General features: G+C 45.2%; 2 protein-coding genes across 2 annotated transcripts; both read right to left on the reverse strand.

Moving 5' to 3' along the window:
• Positions 1-4,850: 4,850 nt before the first annotated feature.
• On the reverse strand, positions 4,851-10,045 carry LOC118707430 (N-acetylneuraminic acid phosphatase). Its single transcript, XM_036417672.2, has 2 exons — positions 9,892-10,045; positions 4,851-5,617 (listed from the first exon to the last, which is right to left on the reverse strand). Exons 1-2 carry the CDS (start codon positions 9,976-9,978, stop codon positions 4,961-4,963), a joined length of 744 nt encoding a protein of 247 aa, XP_036273565.1. The 5' UTR covers positions 9,979-10,045; the 3' UTR covers positions 4,851-4,960.
• Positions 10,046-12,656: 2,611 nt separating this feature from the next.
• On the reverse strand, positions 12,657-14,309 carry GP9 (glycoprotein IX platelet). The gene is made up of 2 exons (XM_036417673.2): positions 14,210-14,309; positions 12,657-13,312 (listed from the first exon to the last, which is right to left on the reverse strand). Exons 1-2 carry the CDS (start codon positions 14,222-14,224, stop codon positions 12,734-12,736), a joined length of 594 nt encoding a protein of 197 aa, XP_036273566.1. The 5' UTR covers positions 14,225-14,309; the 3' UTR covers positions 12,657-12,733.
• Between the last annotated feature and the right edge of the window lie 4,527 nt (positions 14,310-18,836).

The following is an 18,836-nucleotide window of genomic DNA, read 5'->3' on the forward strand; positions in this document are numbered from 1 at the left end:
TCTTCCCCATAAAATATTGAAAGATGCAAATTTGTAGCAAATTCCATGGTAATTGTAAAAGTTGAACTGCTGCATAGTAAATAACTGGGCATTCTTTTTAAAATATATATATATTTTATTGATTTTTTTACAGAGAGGACAGGAGAAGGATAGAGAGCTAGAAACATCAATGAAACACCGACCAGTTGCCTCCTCACACCCCCTACTGGGGATGTGCCCGGTAGAGAATGTACAGGAGGCAGCTGGTCGATGTTTCTCTCTCATTGACGTTTCTAGCTCTCTATCTCTCTCCCTTCCTCTGTAAAAAATCAATAAAATAAAATAAAAAAAGATTTCTTAATATCTTCTGTAATATTCCACTCAGAAAGGCAGAAAGCTACAAAGTCCTTCTCTAAGAATAGGCATAATTAAAAAATAATATTGCGTTCCTTTACTGTACAGAATACAAACTATGAAGACAGGGAAACTCAATTATTTCCATTTCTATTCCCACATCACTTTATATATTTTTTTTAATTGATTTTTTACAGAGAGGAAGGGAGAGATAGAGAGCCAGAAACGTCGATGAGAGAGAAACATCGATGAAAGAGAAACATCGACCAGCTGCCTCCATCGAACCTGGGACCCTTCAGTCCACAGACCGACGCTCTACCACTGAGCCTAACCGGCCTCGGCCCCACATCACTTTTGTTGAAGAACTGCTCACTTAACATTCTAGAAGCTATCTTGTTGAGATATGGCACTGTGATCTATATGAGTAATGAACCTTTTTTCCAGTTAGTGCTATGGCTATGACACTGCCTTCATCTGTGGGATAACTAAAAGGAAAAATCCTCAGAATCTATTAGAGAAATTGTGCACATAATTATTTTTCTGTCAAGATCCCCCACAAAGTTTTTATTTTTATTTTTTTTTGAACCCTGAAAATGATAAATGCTTATATATAGTATTAGCTAAAACTGTGCCAGGCCCCATTTTAAGTGCTTCTCGTGTTTTATTTTTTCCCAACAACTTATATGCACTATTATTAAAACTCACTTTTTAGGCGAGAAACAGGCAGACTAATGCATCTAAGACCACATTGACAGTTAAAGGGCAGAGACTCAGGATTTGAATATATTCTGGCTCCTGAGAATACATGATTTACAGTAACTGCCCTCTGAAATAATTCCAATATTCCCATACTAGATCCCCACCCAATGTTTTGGAAGCCAATAGTGACCCACTTATTTTTCTCATAGCACCCAGTTTTACTAGTATGTGCAGAATGACATATATCCATGTCCTATTGCACAACTGTCACAAAAACTGTTAGGTGCCATGCTCACTCCTAATGGAGTTGTGCTAGAACTACCTACTTACTGTTATCTGGAGGTTACTAGAGTAATCACATCTCCACAAACTTTAAAACTACAGCCCCTCCTAAGCCTCAGTTAATAGTAATAATCTACTTATGAGACCAGTGTTTCTGATCTTTCCCCCTCCAAGACCTAGCAATTATCATTTTATGTGCTTCGGGCATGAAACACCTCTGCCCCCAATTGATATAAGAGCAACACCACCAATCAGGCACTGTTAAGTTTTTAAATAAAATATAATTTCAGTCAGTCACATGGGCACCATACCTGGAACTACCCACAAACATTCTGTGTTCACAAATGTTCAGTTTTATTTATTTGTCTTATTTTTATTTCTACCTTACCTGAGGATACGTTTTTATTGATTTTAGAGAGGGAAGAGGGAGAAAGAAGAGAAGAGGAGAGAGAGAGAGAGAGAGAGAGAGAGAGAGAGAGAGAGAGAGAGAGAGAGAGAGAGAGAAAGAGAGAGATGAAGAAAGTGACAGATTGCCTCCTGTATGTACCAGACCAAGGATGGAACCCACAACCTGGGTATGAGCCCTGACCAGTAATTAAATCCTCTACTTTTTTTTTTTAATGTATTTTATTGATTTTGTACAGAGAGGAAGGGAGAGAGATAGTGAGCTAGAAACATCGATGAGAGAGAGTCATCAATCAGCTGCCTCTTGCACACCCCCTACTGGGGACATGCCCTTGACGGGAATCGAACCCGGGGCCCTTCAGTCCCCAAGCCAACGCTCTATCCATTGAGCCAAACTGGTTTCAGCTAAATCCTCTACTTTTCGTAAGGGATGATGCTCCAAACCACCAAGCCACTGTCCAGAGCCACAAATGCTCAGCTTTATAGCAACAGCACTGGGATAGTCAATGGCACAGCCACATTTTCAAATGTCAAGGGAAGTAGCCCAGCTGGCATGGGTCAGTGGTTGAGCATCGATCATGAACCAAAAGGTGGTTAGATTCCCAGTCAGGGCATATGCCCGGGTTGCGGGTTCAATCCCCACTGTGGGGCATGCAGGAAGTAGCTGATCAATGATTCTCTGTCATCACTAATGTTTCTATCTTTCTCTCTCTCTTTGCAATCAATAAAAATATAGCTTTTTTTTTAATCAAGAGAAATAAACACGACAGGGCTTTTGCACATTGGCAGACAATCTTGTTCTTGATAATAGACAGGAAATAATTGGATACAACAGCTTCATGAAGAGGCATTTTTAATTTTTAAAAAAATATATTTTATTGATATTTTACAGAGAGGGAGAGGGATAGAGAGTTAGAAACATCGATGAAAGAGAATCATCGATCAGGTGCCTCCTGCACAACCCCTACTGGGGATGTGCCCGCAACCAAGGTACATGCCCTTGACTGGAACCGAACCCGGGACCCTTCAGTCCACAGGCTGACGCTCTATCCACTGAGCCAAACCAGTTTCGGTGAAGAGGCATATTTTAGAATCTAAGTAATCCTAACAGAGTCTCATATCTTACATTAGTAGTTTTCTATATAAAAGTTTAAAAAAAAAAACTACCAAAAACAACCCAGGTCCTTATTTCTTATTTCCTTAATTATTTTACTCTAAGTTGGTGAAATAATAAGACTGTCTAAAGAAATTTTTCTAGTTACAAGATGCTTTGCAATGGAGTCATTAATTAGTAAGCTCAAAGTGAACCCTGAATTGGACAAGAAATTTGTGAACATAATTTCTAAAATTTGAAAAACAGGAGACTCAAGAGGATGGTAACTCCAAGAAGAGCAAGTCAAATCGAATTGCACCCTGAAATGATTCATAGAAAAACCTGATTTTCTATTAGTTTTTGTCATATGCATGAATCTATCGGGAACAGATGGGGGGTGAGGGTGAGGGTGCCTGGTGAGGAGGCTGAGCCAAGACAATTCCCTTCTGATGAACCCACAAAAGGAAAATGATTTTTATGGATTGCAGTTATCTTCAAGACAGCCTAGTTCCCTCAACTCCATTATGTGCCTGGGAGAAGATAGTAAAAATACTTCCCTAAGTGGTAACACTACAAGCTCACTCTGGAAAAATGTGATCATAGGAGTACCACATGCTGAAATTCTTACAGCTTTTTTTTTTTTTTTTTTTAATCTATTTTTGTTGATTTCAGAGATAGAAACATCAATGATGACAAATGCCAGTCAGGCTTAACAGCTTCTTCTATTGGAGAAATCTATTTGTCATGTATTTTTTTAAAATATATTTTATTGATATTTTACAGAGAGGAGGAAGGGAGAGAGATAGAGAGCTAGAAACATCAATGAGAGAGAAACATCAACCAGTTGCCTCTTGCACACCCTCTACCGGGATGTGCCCACAACCAATGAATATGCCCTTGACCGGAATCGAACCTGGGACCTTTCAGTCCGCAGACCAACGCTCTACCACTGAGCCAAACCGGTTTCAGCTATTTGTCATATTTTATAGCATAGGAAAATTGGAAGCCTCTCAGAAAAGGTAATGCAGAAAAATTAGAGTAAAAGTATACATTTAAGTAGGCAAAAAAAAGGCATATATATTTTCAAAAATATACAAAATAATATCATATGAAATGCCTTGATTTGCATGTGACCTAGTACTTATTTCATATTAACCAGACCCAGTTATCCTATTACATGTTTTAGAATATCTGTTTTTTTTAAGTTCTAAAGTTTCTTTAAATGTACATTGATTTTAGAGAGGAAGGGAGAGGGAGAAAGATATATAAATCTCAATGATCATAGAGAATCATTGATTGGTGGCCTCCGGCATGCCCCCTGCTAGGGATTGAGCCCACAACCCAGGCATGTACTCTTGATCAAAATAAAACCTGGGACCCTTTATCCGCAGGCCAACGCTCTATCCACTGAGCCAAACTGGCTAGGGCTAGAATGTCTATTTTTAAAAAATATTTATTTTTAAGTCAGTGCATAAAACCTGTATTTGTATACCCATATATAAGCTATCCTGCTTGGTATCTCATTGATGCTAAAAGATTAATAAAATAAATGTGTGTTTTTTTTAAATAAGTATTTTATTGATTTTTTAGAGAGGAAGGGAGAGGGATAGAGAGCTAGAAACATCGATGAGAGAGAGACATCGATCAGCTGCCTCTTGCACACCCCCTACCGGGGATGTGCCCGCAACCATTGTAAATGCCCCCGACCGGAATCGAACCTGGGACCCCTCAGTCCACAGACCGACGCTCTACCACTGAACCAAACCAGCCTCGGCAAATAATAAAATAAATGTTTAAAAACCTCAAGTCAGCCCTGGCTGGTTTGGCTCAGCGGATAGAGCATTGGCCTGCAGACTGAAGGGTCCCGGGTTCGGTTCCAGTCAAGGGCATGTACCTTGGTTGTGGGCACATACCCAGTAGGAGGTGTGCAGAAGGCAGCTGATCGATGTTCCTCTCTCATCGATGTTTCTGACTCTCTATCCCTCTCCCTTCCTCTCTGTAAAAAATCAATAAAATATTTTGAAAAAAACACCTCAAGTCACAGATAAACAAATAATATATTTATTCAAGTTTTCTCAATCACACTACTAAAAGTAACTTGTACTACTTTATTCTACGTTTCCAAATAGACCAGCCTTTTGATTTGCTTTAGTCTGACATACTGACTTTGCAGTCTATATTTTGTAAGAGAGCAGGTAACTCTAGCACAGAAGAAACTATATAATGTGGCATGGGTGACGACTTCAGTGGCATTATTCCATTTTTATTTATCCAGACTGTTGCTTTCAGCCCGGCATTGAGGCCTCCTTGTATATCGGTTTCTAGAGTGTCACCAACCATCACACAGTCCCCAGGCTGTACTCCAAGGAGATCACAGCAGTAATGAAATATGGAAGGTGCTGGTTTCTCTTCTTTCTGTTCTCCGCCTACGACAATGGCGTCAAAATAGGACTGACAGGCACAAGCCTCGATCTTCTCCCTCTGGGTCTGTCTGTCTCCATTTGTTAATAAAAGTAGGCAGACATCCTTTCGAAGTTCAGTGAGCATGGCTTTGACATCTTCTGCTAGTGTCATATGCTGTAAACGTGTGGATTTCCACAGAAAATAACATTCTTCCGCCAATTTCCTATTGGCTGCACCACCCTTTGTTTCCTGAATCGCTTCCTCCCAGTGTGAAGTCCTTTGATCAGTAATGCATGTATTGGAAGGACGAAGACATTCCTGGCTGAGTTTAACTTGAACTTTGTCACAAATTATTTCAGCCTCTTCTTTGTAATGGTATTTTGATTGTAAGAGCTTTATCACCTACATAAAGGAAAACAGCTTCATTAATACACTTTGTCTTTTTTTAATACAAATTTTATTTCTTTTTAAAAATATATATATTTTATTGATTTTTTACAGAGAGGAAAGTAGAGGGATAGAGAGTTAGAAACATCGATCAGCTGCCTCTTGCGCACCTCCCACTGGGGATGTGCCCGCAACCAAGGTACATGCCCCTGAAGGGAATAGAACTTGGGACCTTTTGGTCCGCAGGCCGACACTTTCCACTGAGCCAAACTTTATGTCTTTAATAGTTATGCCATGAGAAGATGTGATCCTACAAACCCAGAGCAAAAAGATTCTAACTCCACTCTTTTCCCCCCAATAGTATTTATTATTATTTTTATAGGATATTATTATTTTAGAGGATATGTTCTTCACTGATTTTTAGAGAGGAAAGGAGAAAGGGAGGGAGAATCTATAATGTGAGAAACATTCATCGGCCACCCCCTGCATGCACCCTGACTGGGGATCAAACCCGCAACTAAGGCATGTGCCCCAACGGGGAACCAAACCCACAACCTCACCTGGGTGCACTAGATGACCCTCTAGCCTACTGAGCCACCTGGCCAGGGCACCACTCCAAGAGAGCTGTCATAAGGAATTTCCATTGGGAATTGATCTTATTTTTAAACACCAGAATAGCCGGGACCTGTTTGGCTCAATGGATAGAGCGTCGGCTTGGGGACTGAAGGGTCCCAGGTTCGATTATGGTCAAGGGCATGTATAATACCTTGGTTGCGGGCATATCCCCAGTGGGGGTGTGTGCAAGAGGCAGCTGATTGATGGCTCTCTCTCATCGATGTTTCTAACTATCTCTCTCCCTTTCTCTCTGTATAAAAATCAATAAAATATAAAAAATAAAAAATAAAGAACACCAGAATAAAGATCTCTAACCTCTCTAGACAGCTCATTTAACCAATTTCTATTCTATAAACATTCCTCATATATAACTAATAAAAATCCTTCTTTTAGCAGTTTAAATCCACCACATTTCATTCTGGTCATAAACACATAGACTTGTGCTTATAGTTAGTAAAATATTTTAAATTTCTAACTATCATTTAGACTCTTTCCAGAAATAACACTAGTTCACCTCACCTTTTCTTTAATTCTTTTTTTTAAAATCAATTACAGAGAGGAAGGGAGAGGGAGAAATAAAACATCAATGATGACAGAATCATTGACTGGCTGCCTCCTGCATGCCCCCTACTGGGGAATCAAGGTCAAAACCCTGGCATGTGCCCTGACTAGAAATCAAACCTTGACCTTCTGGTTCAAAGGTCAATGTTCAACCACTAAGCCACACCTGCCGGGCTAATTCTGTACTTTTAAAAATGTGTATGTGGCTCTAATGGAATCAAGCATGTTCTGTAATTTCAGCAGTTTAATGATCCAGTGCTTCTTCCACTAGGTTTCTATTGAATAGATTTAAAAATTTTTAAGTAGTTTTGAGTCACTCTGGTTCTGATTCCCTCTTTAGAATTAAGCACACCTCCTCATGTCTCCACAGCTCTTTATTTGGCTTTCATTACATTACTAGAGGCCCAGTGCATGAAAATTCCCTCAGCCCGGCCTGCCCCTCTCACAGTCCAGGAGCCCTCAGGGGAAGGCGATGCCCCATCTCACCTCTGCTGCTGCCACTGCCGGCAGTGCAAGCCTCGGCTGGCCCTAGTTACCTGAGCCTTGGGCGACCCTGGGTGGCTGGGCAGCTGCCAATGGCTGTTTGCCTGCCCCTTGGGCTGGCCCTGGGCGTTGGGGGGGTTTGAGGGGACTGGGGGACTCCAGAGGCAGGTGCAGAGCGGCCGGACCCGCTGGGGGGTGGGCCTGGCTGTGCTGTGTGCCTCCAGCGGGGCTGAGGGGACTGGGTGCCACCATCTTTGAGAGCGTGGCCGTCAATTAGCATATTCCCTCCTTATTGCCTATGAGTACTGCCATCTTTGTGGGGGTGTGACAGTCAATTAGCATATTCCCTTTATTAGATAGAAGGTTCTTTTTATTTTTTTAAAATATATTTTACTGATACTTTACAGAGAGGAAGGGAGAGATGGAGAGTGAGAAACATCGATCAGCTGCCTCCTGCACACCCCCCACTGGGGATGTACCCACAACAAGAGTAAGTGCAGCTGACGCTCTATCCACTGAGCCAAACCAGTTTCGCTAGATAGGAGGTTCTTATTCATTTGGCCTGTCTTCTAACATTTACTAAGACCTTAATGTGGCAAGCATTATACTCAGTGCTTACATACATTAGTTCTACCTTTCTAACTCTCTAAGAGTTCCTTTGTTGAGATGAGGAAATAGAAGTTCAAGATTGTTACATAACTCGCATGAGCTGGGATTTTAACCCTGACTTGCCTACTTCCAAAATCCACATGCTTGCCTTTACACTATTGTATTAGGCACTTGGAGACTGGGTCTCTTCTCTCCATGACATTATCTGGTGAGGAAATTAGGTATGCAACCACCACAAATACTGGGTTGAGAGCTACGACAATCTATTTTTTTAAAATATATTTTATTGATTCTTTACATAGAGGAAGGGAGATACAGAGTAGAGAGTTAGAAACATCGATGAGAGAGAGTCATCGACCAGCTGCCTCTTGCACGCCCCCTACCGGGGATGTGCCAACAACCAAGGTACATGCCCTGGACCGGAATCGAACCCGGGACCCTTCAGTCCGCAGGCCCACACTCTTTCTTCTGAGCCAAACTGGTTTCGGCTACGACAATCTAATGAATGTCAAATGTGGAAATAAAAAGGATCAAGTCATTCCACAGGATTGCTGCATAAGGCTCATCAGAGGAAGTAATATTTAAAGCGGTTACCATGCCCCTAACGTGGGAATGGGAAGAGGATAAAAATCATTCTAAAGAGAAGGAACTGAATGCACAAAGACACAGAGCTTGGAATTTTGTAAACTGGGAAAGGCAAGAAGCTTAATTCAGACAAAATTCACGTGAGGGAGGATGCTAAGAGATGAGACTAGAGGCTGTTTGGTTTGTCAAGGGCCATGAGTCCCAGGCTATAACAGATGCTACCCACATCACCTCGGCCACACTACTCCCATGAACATCAGTGGCCTCACACTGTAATACTCTTGCTTCTCTGCCGAGAGCTTTGTTTGGCCTCAGGGACACCCCATACACATAGGCCAGTGGTCGGCAAACTGCGGCTCTCGAGCCACATGCAGCTCTTTGACCCCTCTAGTGTGGCTCTTCCACAAAATACCACATGCGGGCGCACACCTACAGTGCGAATGAAACTTCGTGGCCCGTGTGAAGAAGTCAGTTTTTGGCTCTCAAAAGAAATTTCAATCGATGTACTGTTGCTATTATATTTTGCTCTGTTGACTAATGAGTTTGCCGACCACTGACATAGGCTGAGGCCCAAGTGTTGCCTGGGAGCAAGCCTCAACCAATGCGGAACAGAAATCGGTGAGTCAATAGCACAGCTTTCTTGCTCCTTGAGAGGAACATAATGTATGTTCTGCATACTACCTCCAGAATCCCCCAATTATTCACAACAGCAAACTGCTCATTTATGTAAACTGTATTCAATTCCTTCACTTCCATTTCTCCACCACTCCCTGGGATCGCAGGAGAAGAATTTCGGCAGTGAAAATTCTCTAGAATCGATTAAAGTCCAGGTTCACAACTGATAATTGTGTAACTTCCTAAGTCTCCTCAAAGATCCTCTGAAACCGGGCTGGCTTAGCTCATAGTTGAGCTTCGACCTAGGAACCAGGAAGTCATGGCTGGATTCCAGGTCTGGACACAGGACTGGGTTGTGGATTCGATCCCGAGTGTGGGGTATGCAGGAGGCACCGATCAATGATGCTCACCACTGATGCTTCTCTCTCTCCTCTCCTCTCTCCCTCTCTCTCTCTCTCCCCGCCCTTCCTCCGAAATCAATAAAAAACATATTATTAAATAAGAAAGCCAAGTAACAGTCTTCCTACGTTTTTGTTCAACTCTGCCATCATGGCAGCTTTCATGACATCTTTCTGGGTTCCAAAGTGCTGGGATGAATTTCAAGAGCCTGCGAGCGGACAGGCAGGTCACCCGAGCTGGCGGGCAGCCCCCCAGCCCGCCCGTCCTCTCCAGCCGCTCCCGCCCCGGAGTCTCCAAGGAGCAGAGGCCAGAGTTCCGGGTCCCCCGCGGGATCCCGCACACCGGGCGCCGCCGGGGAAGCGGAGGAGGGAGGACCCTCAGGAAAGGGAACCGGGGGAGGGCTGCGGGTGCCGGGGAATTACCTCCAACATGCCTTTCCGACTGGCCCCCGCCGTGTCGATGAGCGTGTTGTCCAGGTCAAAGAAAACGGCGCGCACGCTGAGCCCCATCCGGACCGCTGCTGCCCGACTCCACAGTGCTCCAACGCTCGCCTCGGCGGCGCATGCGCAAGGCAGGTCGCTAGGCAACGAGCCCCTGGGCGGAGCTTTAGGAGTCACCTGACCCTGCCGGGCCCCGCCCCCTTCCCGACGCCAGCGAGAGGCGTGAGAAGCGCGAGATCCGGTGGCACCCGGGACCGAGGTGTCCAGGCTGCGCCGCAGGGCGTCACCCCGGGAGTGGTTCCCGGATTAGCGTGCGCTTTCCTCCTTCGCACCTGCTTTGTGCTAATCTCTTTTTCCCTTTTGCTGTCCAGGGGCGGGGTCGCGGAGGGGTTGTTGGTGGTGGGATTGTGACGTCTGGAGCTTTGGAAGGGGAGACTGAGAAGCTGGCCTTTCCGGGGAGGCATGTAGGCGGTGTATGTATTGTACGCATAGCTGCTGGGACTGAAATGTCTGTAGGCCTTTGCCTTAAGTTAGGACGGCACCTTTGTGTCGTAAGGTGACCAGACCTCCCGCTTTTGGCGGGAAAGTACCGATTTTTAACAATTTGACCCACATCCCGCGGCGTTTTAAAAAAATCCCCATTTCCCCCCCCAAATCGGGACTTTTTAAAAACGCCGCGGGATGTGGGACAAATTGTTAAAAATCGGGACGTTTGGTCACCTTAGTCTAGTATACTGAGTCTGCGATGTAGCCGCTGTGGGTCACCGTTAGTAACGGAGCATAAGAAATGTCCAAACCTGCCCTAGCTTGGATGGAGCATCTGCCTTTCCGCTGAAGGGCCCATTGGGTTATGGTCAAGGTCACATGTCCGGGTGCAGGCTGGATCCTCAGTAGGGGGCGTGCAGGAGGCAGCCAATCAATGCTTCTCGCCATTGATGTTTCTCTCTCTTCCTTTCCTTCTCCCTTCCTCTCTGCAGTAAATAAAAACACATTTTTTTAAAAAGCCAAGCCGAAACCTGTTTGGCTCAGTGAATAGAGCGTCGGCCTGCGGACTGAAAGGTCCCGGGTTCGATTCCCGTCAAGGACACGTACCTTGGTTGCGGGCACATCCCCAGTGGGGGTGCCCAAGAGGCAGCTGGTCGTTGTTTCTCTGTCATCGACGTTTCTAACTATCCCTCTCAATCCCTCTCTGTGTAAAATCAATAAAATATATTTTAAAAAATAAAATAAAAAAATGTCCGAACCTGTAGAGAACTTATATGAGTTTATCTGAGCCAAATTGATCATTGTGGGGAAGCAAAATCTCCATGGATTAAGAAAATGCTCTGGAGCCGAAACCGGTTTGGCTCAATGGATAGAGCGTCGGCTTGGGGACTAAAGGGTCCCGGGTTCAATTCCGGTCAAGGGCATGTACCTTGGTTGCAGGCATATCCCCAGTAGGGGGTGTGCAAGAGGCAGCTGATCGATGACTCTCTCTCATCGATGTTTCTAACTATCTCTCTCCCTTCCTCTCTGTACAAAATCAATAAAATATATTTTAAAAAAAAAAGAAAAAAAAAAGAAAATGCTCTGGAGAATGGCAGTTGAACAGCTTACTTTATACATTAGAATAAAAGGGGGAGAAGTAAGAATGCTTACATGAAATCCATTGGTGGTAGAGCAAGGGGGTAAGAGAAGGCAAAGCGGGGAAATCTCTGGGATTGGACTGAAAAAAAAAACTGGAGAGACACATACTACTTTTACATTGATGGGTGCCGTTAGGGTCGCCAAGGAGGAATGCCCAAAGCCAGAAGTGCTAAGGGATTATACATTTATTAGGTCATCTGGATACCAGATGGGCTGAGCCCAAAAATGGCACCAGCACCCAGGGACTGGAAGTCAGAGATTTTAAAGGACCGTAGGCGGAGTTTTTCAGTGGGGAGTTTTGAGGGGGTCCAGATACTGGGCAAGTGTGGAGTGGCACCTTCTGAGCCATGGGACCACCACATGGAACTCCTTGAGGGAGGGACGTTGGTGTAATTATATTTGATTTGGGTTGGCCAGTCACAGACCTAAATGCTAGCTTGTACAGTGGAGAAAAGTTTAATTGCTCGGTGCCAGAATTCCTCTGAAGGAGAGAAGTGTCTTGTTTGAAGAATCTGTTTGATGGGGTAGAAGTGGGACCCCAGAGTTTGCAGGTGTCTGATGTCAGCACTTGGCGGGGAGTTTTTTTTCCGTGAGAAGTGGGGTGATCTGATGTTTTGTTTCCAAAGAAGAGGGTAGAGGGGAAATAAAGGAGAGAGAAACTAGTGCAGGAGATGGGGCCAAGGGAGCCCACATGGCCTCAGGGCCGGGTGCCAAGGCCGTTGGGGAACGGTGAAGCGCCTTTTGGTGTAAGTCTGTTGCAGAGATGACCATGCCCTTTCAGTACTTCCTGTCTGTTCACTGCTGTGTTGTGAGATAAAGTTGTTTTGGGTTTTGGGTTTATTTTTGGAATTTATTTTTGGAATAGGATGGTCCATGTGGGAAGCTGGTACTACTAGAGAAGGGAGGGTGTGAGAACTGGTGTCCCAGGACCTGCAGGCACCGGGGAAAGGCTCTGGATATTCTAATTGTGGAACTGGAGGTGGCTGGTTGGAAGGAAGTGGGACAGCCCATTTTACTAGGAACTTGGGGGACAGAAAAGCACCTGTTGATATCTGCTAATAAAAAAAAATGAACCCAGGTTTCCAGAAGGTCCTGAAAGGGAAAAATAAAATATCTGAGCTTGGATAAAATGGCTGAGCAGCCAGTTTATTTCAAGTTGCTGGTGGCTGATCAGAGCTGGTGGAGTCTGGACAGGGGCTCAGGCCTGGCCACTTGGCCTGATGAACGAGCCCAGGAGCAGGGGCTCTCTGGCGGTGCACAGTATAGCTGCCAAGAGAGCCAGGCCGATTACGATCACAGCCACCAGGGCCACATCCCACCAGACCCATGGATAGGCCCACGGTGTCTGTAGCTGCCAGCCGCAGTTGCCCAGCTCATAGCCCGTGAGATGGCCCAGCGGGTGGAGGGTGGCGAAGCTGGGGCTGGCACAGCGGACATCCAGCAGGGCTTCTGGTGTGTGGTCCTCCAGCCAGAGGTGCAGGTAGGTGAGGCTGCAGTCACAGTGCCAGGGGTTCTGCGTCACGTCGAGTGTCTGCAGCTGGACCAGGTGGTCGAAGGCGCCGGGAGGCACAGAACGAAGGCTGTTATTGGCCAGCAAGAGGTGGCGGGTGTGGGGTGGCAGGGCAGGCAAGGCTGTGAGCCCTCGGCCCCTGCAGTCCACCCACAGCCCCATGGTTTCCAGAGCCTGGCAGGTGCAGGGTGCAGGGCAGTCCTTTGTGGCTTCTGTGGCAGCCCAGAGCAGGAACAGGGCCCCCCAGGCAGGCATGGTGCAGGCTGGCTGCAGGGAGAGTGGCTGTGAGGTGAGGGAGGGACTGGAAGCCTGCACCCCATCCCAAGAACCAGCGGGTACCATAGGAACAGTGGTATCTGACCCATGAAACTAACACTGTGACGGTGGAAGGAGGTGAACTGTGCCAAACTTAGGCCTGGCTGACCCTCACTGAACACTCAGAGGCAAGAGACAGTAGGGGAGGGAGCAGGGGTAACTTTGGAGGAGGACAGGACTTTAGGAGGTGGGGGGAGCAGTCCCTGCTCCAAGGTTTACAGTCCTGGTCCTTGACCCGCAGGGCTGGGAGGCTCCCAGCCTCCCTGCCTAAGCCCGGGGTTAGGCCAAAGGTGTGGCCTTCACAGACCACACCTCATCCCACCAATTCCCAACTGCTTGCCATGATAAAGTGAACTCTTACGTGGTACTCGATGTAGAAACCAGCACAAGGATACTGAGGTGGGGGCAGGAAGGGGACCCAGAAGGAGCTCTCTCTAAAAGCCCCTCATCCAGGCTTGGGGAAACTGAGGCCCAGAGACAGAGGGATTTGTGCAGGGTCACACAGTAGCCTGGGCCAGAAACCAGACTCAAACTCAGGTCTCATGAGCCCAGGTTTTCCGCCTGATTCTCTGCCTGGCCTCCAAAACTGTTTCCCCCCTTTCTAAGGCAAGCTCTTTTCAACCCCCACGGCCTGGCACATGGCAGACTTTCAATGACTATTCGTTGAATAAACCAGTGAATCTTAGCCAAGGAACAAGTGTCTCAGAATGAAGGCCCCCACCCAACCACATCTTCTAGAAGGGAGCGCAGAAGTGGGCATAGAAGTAAGACTTGACAGCCCGCCTCCTCACCACCTGGAGGAGCCGCCGGTGTGGGAGGCAGTGCTGGGTAATAAGGAGGGCTTCTTACCTTCCAGGCCTGCATCCAGTTCCCCTTTCTGTGACCTGAGCTGTGCTGGTTGAGGCTGAGGTGGCAGTTCTGTGTAAATCAACTGATGGTGGCCACTGCTTGAGAGGGAGGAAGGAAGTGATAAAAATAGCCTGGCTTATCCCCTGCATGCATCCCTGAAGGGCCTATCTCCAGAGGCAGGGGGGCCTGGGGTCCTAGAGCCTTGGGCACTGAAGCCTAGGTCACCTTGAGTGTGCAGAAGGAGTCCCATAGTGCATCCCACTGTACCACCAGTGCCCAATGAGCCTCAGTGCAGGGTCTAGGGGAGGACCAAGGAGACCCTATTTCTGGACCCAGGTGGGGGGGGGGGGCTTCTAGGAGGAGGAGACCCTGGGAATGAGTGGCTCTGCTGGTGGTTCCTTTAGATCTCAGTTTTCCTTATCTGGAAAATGGGAGCAATAAACCTTGTCCTATTTGCCTCAGAGATGTGGTTTGGGCAGCAACGATGGGCAGGTCAAGAATTCTATTCAGGAGGGTGATTTAGCTTTAATAAACTGAGTTTATTAAGCAGGTGATTTAGTTTCTACAAACAGAGCTCTTGCCAGAGAGGCCCAGGAGTGGAACCCAGAGTGGGGGCCTGCTGAGAAGAAGGGGTCCTTCTGGCTATCTCCCATGGTCATGGCCAGTGTCAGCCAAAAATGCCAAACTCAAGAAGAGGGCCCTGGGCTCCCAGCCTAACGGCACTTAGGATGGTTTAGGGCTGGAGACTGAGGTGCAGAGCCTCTGTGCTGCCAACTGAGGCCACACTGGAGCCTGAGCAGGGCCAGATGCTACCCCACCTAGGATGGGGGAAACTTGAAAGTTCTACCACTGATATTTGCTTCTAAAGCAGGATGACAACACTAGGAGTTACAGGGCAAGGAAAGTCAAGGGCAAAGGGCTGTGGAGTGCTTTAAACACTCTATTTATATACCAAACCCACAGGAAAATTTCTGACGTTTGCAACGGAGTCTGGTATTTTTAATCTTCTAAGGCAGTGTTTCCCAAAGTGTGGTACGTGTACCCCCAGGGGTACGGGAAGAGTTTGGTGGGGGTACGCGTTGCACCAAAGTTTGGTGGGGATATGCACTGCACTGTGCTTAGCTGCACCTAATACATACTTTTTTTTTTTTTTTTTTTTTTTTTTTTTTTTTTTTTGACGAGGGATACTCAGCGTTACAAAAATTACAGAAGGGGTACACATATGTCAAAAGTTTGGGAAACACTGTAATCTAAGGTGTTCTGCAACTCCTAACGCTCTTCCGTGAATGGAGTTGATATCATTCATTTGTGTTTGTCACATGCTTCTCTCCACCAGAATGTCTGCTCCTTGAGAGATGGAGCCTTATCCTTGCTCTTTGTAGTCAAAGTCATGGTTGACTGGCCCAGTGTCTGCACATTCAGGTCCTGCATTAGTGTGTGGCTGGGTGATTGCACGGGTGGATGAGTGGTTTACGTATACAAGATTTGACCAGCAGGGAGGAATCCAGGTCCCTTTTGAATTCTGACCTCCTTTTTGTGCAGGTATTCAGAGGGGACACCTAGCACAGTGGCAGCTGTCAGCAATCTTCTGCTTCTAGAACACCTGGGAATTTTTAAAAATTTTTATTGAATTTATTGGCGTGACACTGGCCAATAAAATCACAGAGCTTTCAGGTGCAAAACTCTACAACACATCATCCGCGTGCCGCCAAGTCCCGTCTCCCCATGCCCACCATTTATCCCTCTTACCTTCTTCTGTGTGCCTTCCTCTCCCTTCCCTCCGTAATCACCATGCAGTTGTTGTCCGTGTCTGTGAGTGTGTGTTTTTCTTAACTCTGTCACCTTTGTTTAACCCAGAACCTCAAAATCCCTCCCCTCTGATAGCTGTCAGTCTGTTCTCTGGTTTTGGTTTTTTTTGTTCATTGGATTCCATATCTAAGTGAAATCATATGGTACTTGTCTTTGTCTGACTGGCTTATTTTGCTTAGCATAATGCTCTCCAGGTCCATCCATGCTGTCACAAAAAAAAAATGAGATTTTATTCTTTTGTATGGCTAAGTAGTATTTCATTGTGTAAATATGTACCACTGTTTTTTGTCCATTTATTAATGGGCACTTGAGTTGTTTTTATATATCAGGTCTCGTAAGTAATGTTGCAATGAACAGAGAAGTGCATATATTCTCTGGAATTAGTGTTTTGGGTTTCTTCAGATATATTCCCAGAAGAGGAATCTTTGGATCATAAAGCAGTTCTACTTTAAATATTTTTTGCCTCTTTTTAAATGCTTTTTTTTTTGTAAATTGTTTTAATTTTTAGTTTTTTTTAAATTTATTTTAATTGTTGGAAGTATGACAGATGTCCCCCATTTTCCCACTTTGCCTCCAACCACCAGGCTCCTGTCCACCCCAGGCCTTCACCTCACTACTGCCTGTGTCAATGGGCTACGCATATATGCGTATAAATTCTATGGTTAATCTCTTCCTTCCCTCCCACCTCCTTTCCATCTGAGAACTATCAGTCTGTTCCATGCATCCTTATCTAAGGAACTATTTTGTTCATCAGTTCATTTTGCCCATTAGATTCCTCACATAAGTGAGATCATGTGATATTTGTCTTGCTTTTTATAACTTTCTCTGACTAGCTTAATACACTTAGGATAATCCCCTCCAGGTCCTTCCATGCAATCTCAAAGGGCAGTACATCCTTCTTATTTACAGTTCCATAATATTCCACTGCTAAATGTACCACAGCTTTTTTATCTACTCACCTACTGATGGGCACGTGGGCTGTTTCTAGATCTTAGCTTTTATAAATAATGTGGCTATGAACATAGGGGTACATATATCTTTTTTGGTGTTTTGATATTCTTTTTTTTTTTAATATATTTTATTGATTTTTACACAAAGAGGAATTGAGAGGGATAGAGAGTTAGAAACGTCGATGAGAGATATACATCGACCAGCTGCCTCTTGCACCCCCACACACACTGGGGATGTGCCCGCAACTAAGGTACGTGCCCTTGACTGGAATCGAACCCGGGACCCTTCAGTCCGCAGGCTGACGCTCTATCCACTGAGCCAAACCGGTTTCGGCTGTTTTGGTATTCTTTTTTTTTTTTTTTTTTTAAATATATTTTATTGATTTTGTACAGAGAGGAAGGGAGAGAGATAGTTAGAAACATCGATGAGAGAGTCATCGATCAGCTGCCTCTTGCACACCCCCCACTGGGGACATGCCCGCAACCAAGGTACATGCCCCTGACCGGAACCGAACCCGGGACCCTTCAGTCCCCAAGCCGACGCTCTATCCACTGAGCCAAACCAGTCCCGGCTGTTTTGGTATTCTTAATGGCAGTTCCATTTTTAATTTTAAAAAAAAAACTCCATGCTGTTTTTCTTTTTTCTTTTTTTATATTTTATTGATTTTGTACAGAGAGGAAGGGAGAGAGATAGAGAGTTAGAAACATCGATGAGAGAGAGTCATTGATCAGCTGCCTCTTGCACACCCACTACTGGGGATATGCCCGCAACCAAGGTACATGCCCTTGACCGGAATCGAACCCAGGACCCTTCAGTCCCCAAGCCAACGCTCTATCCATTGAGCCAAACCGGTTTCAGCTCCATGCTGTTTTTCTACAGTGACTGCATCGTTCTGCATTCCCACCAACAGTACACTAGGGTTCCCTTTTCTCAACACCCTGACCAGCACTTGTTATTTGCTGATTTATTGATTGTAGTCATTCTGGCAGGGGTGAGGTGATACCTCATTATAGTTTGCTGAACTGATTATATGTTATGCTGCAAACTAAAATGTGAAAATAGCGGAGACCGGTTTGTGAAAATATATTTCACTCTTTCAACAAATACAAAGGTCAACTTGAGTGTGAAATAGTGGTAATTTTTGTAAAATATTATAACATAATAATATTTACTAGGGCAGCATGTAGGAACATTCATTACATAATAAGACTTTCAGCCGAAACCGGTTTGGCTCAGTGGATAGAGCGTCAGCCTGCAGATTGAAAGGTCCCAGGTTCGATTCTGGTCAAGGGCATGTACCTTGGTTGCAGGCACATCCCCAGTAGGGGGGGTGTAGGAGGCAGCTGATACATGTTTCTCATCGATGTTTCTAACTCTTTTCTCTCCCTCCCTCTCTATAAAAAATCAATAAAATATTTATTTGCCGAAGCCGGTTTGGCTCAGTGGTAGAGCGTCGGTCTGCGGACTGAAAGGTCCCAGGTTCGATTCCGGTCAAGGGCATGTACATTGGTTGCGGGTGCATCCCCAGTAGGGGGTGTGCAAGAGGCAGCTGATTGATGATTCTCTCTCATTGACATTTCTAGCTCTCTGTCTCTCTCCCTTTCTCTCTGTTAAAAATCAATAAAATATATTTTAAAAAAATATTTAAAACACACATACACACACAAAAACACTGAAACCTGTAAAGAATTTAAAAAAAAGAAGAGCATTTTAAAAATAAGGGCATAGAAGACATAAATTTAATATATCACCTACAGTTAATATCCTGACTAGTGAAAGACCAAATGATATATATATTTTTTTGTTTTAAAAAAAATACATTTTATTGATTTTTTACAGAGAGGAAGGGAGAGGGATAGAAAGTCAG

The sequence above is a fragment of the Pipistrellus kuhlii genome, unplaced genomic scaffold, assembly GCF_014108245.1.
Source record: "Pipistrellus kuhlii isolate mPipKuh1 unplaced genomic scaffold, mPipKuh1.p scaffold_m20_p_6, whole genome shotgun sequence".
Classification (NCBI taxonomy): domain Eukaryota; kingdom Metazoa; phylum Chordata; class Mammalia; order Chiroptera; family Vespertilionidae; genus Pipistrellus; species Pipistrellus kuhlii.

Bases quoted from the DNA above. Each gene is read 5' to 3' on its own strand.
- LOC118707430 (XM_036417672.2), bottom strand. From the start codon at position 9,978: ATGGGGCTCAGCGTGCGCGCCGTTTTCTTTGACCTGGACAACACGCTC. The intron at 5,618-9,891 runs GTAATTCCCCGG...TCCTTTATGTAG, and splicing joins GTCGGAAAGGCATGTTGGAG to GTGATAAAGCTCTTACAATC.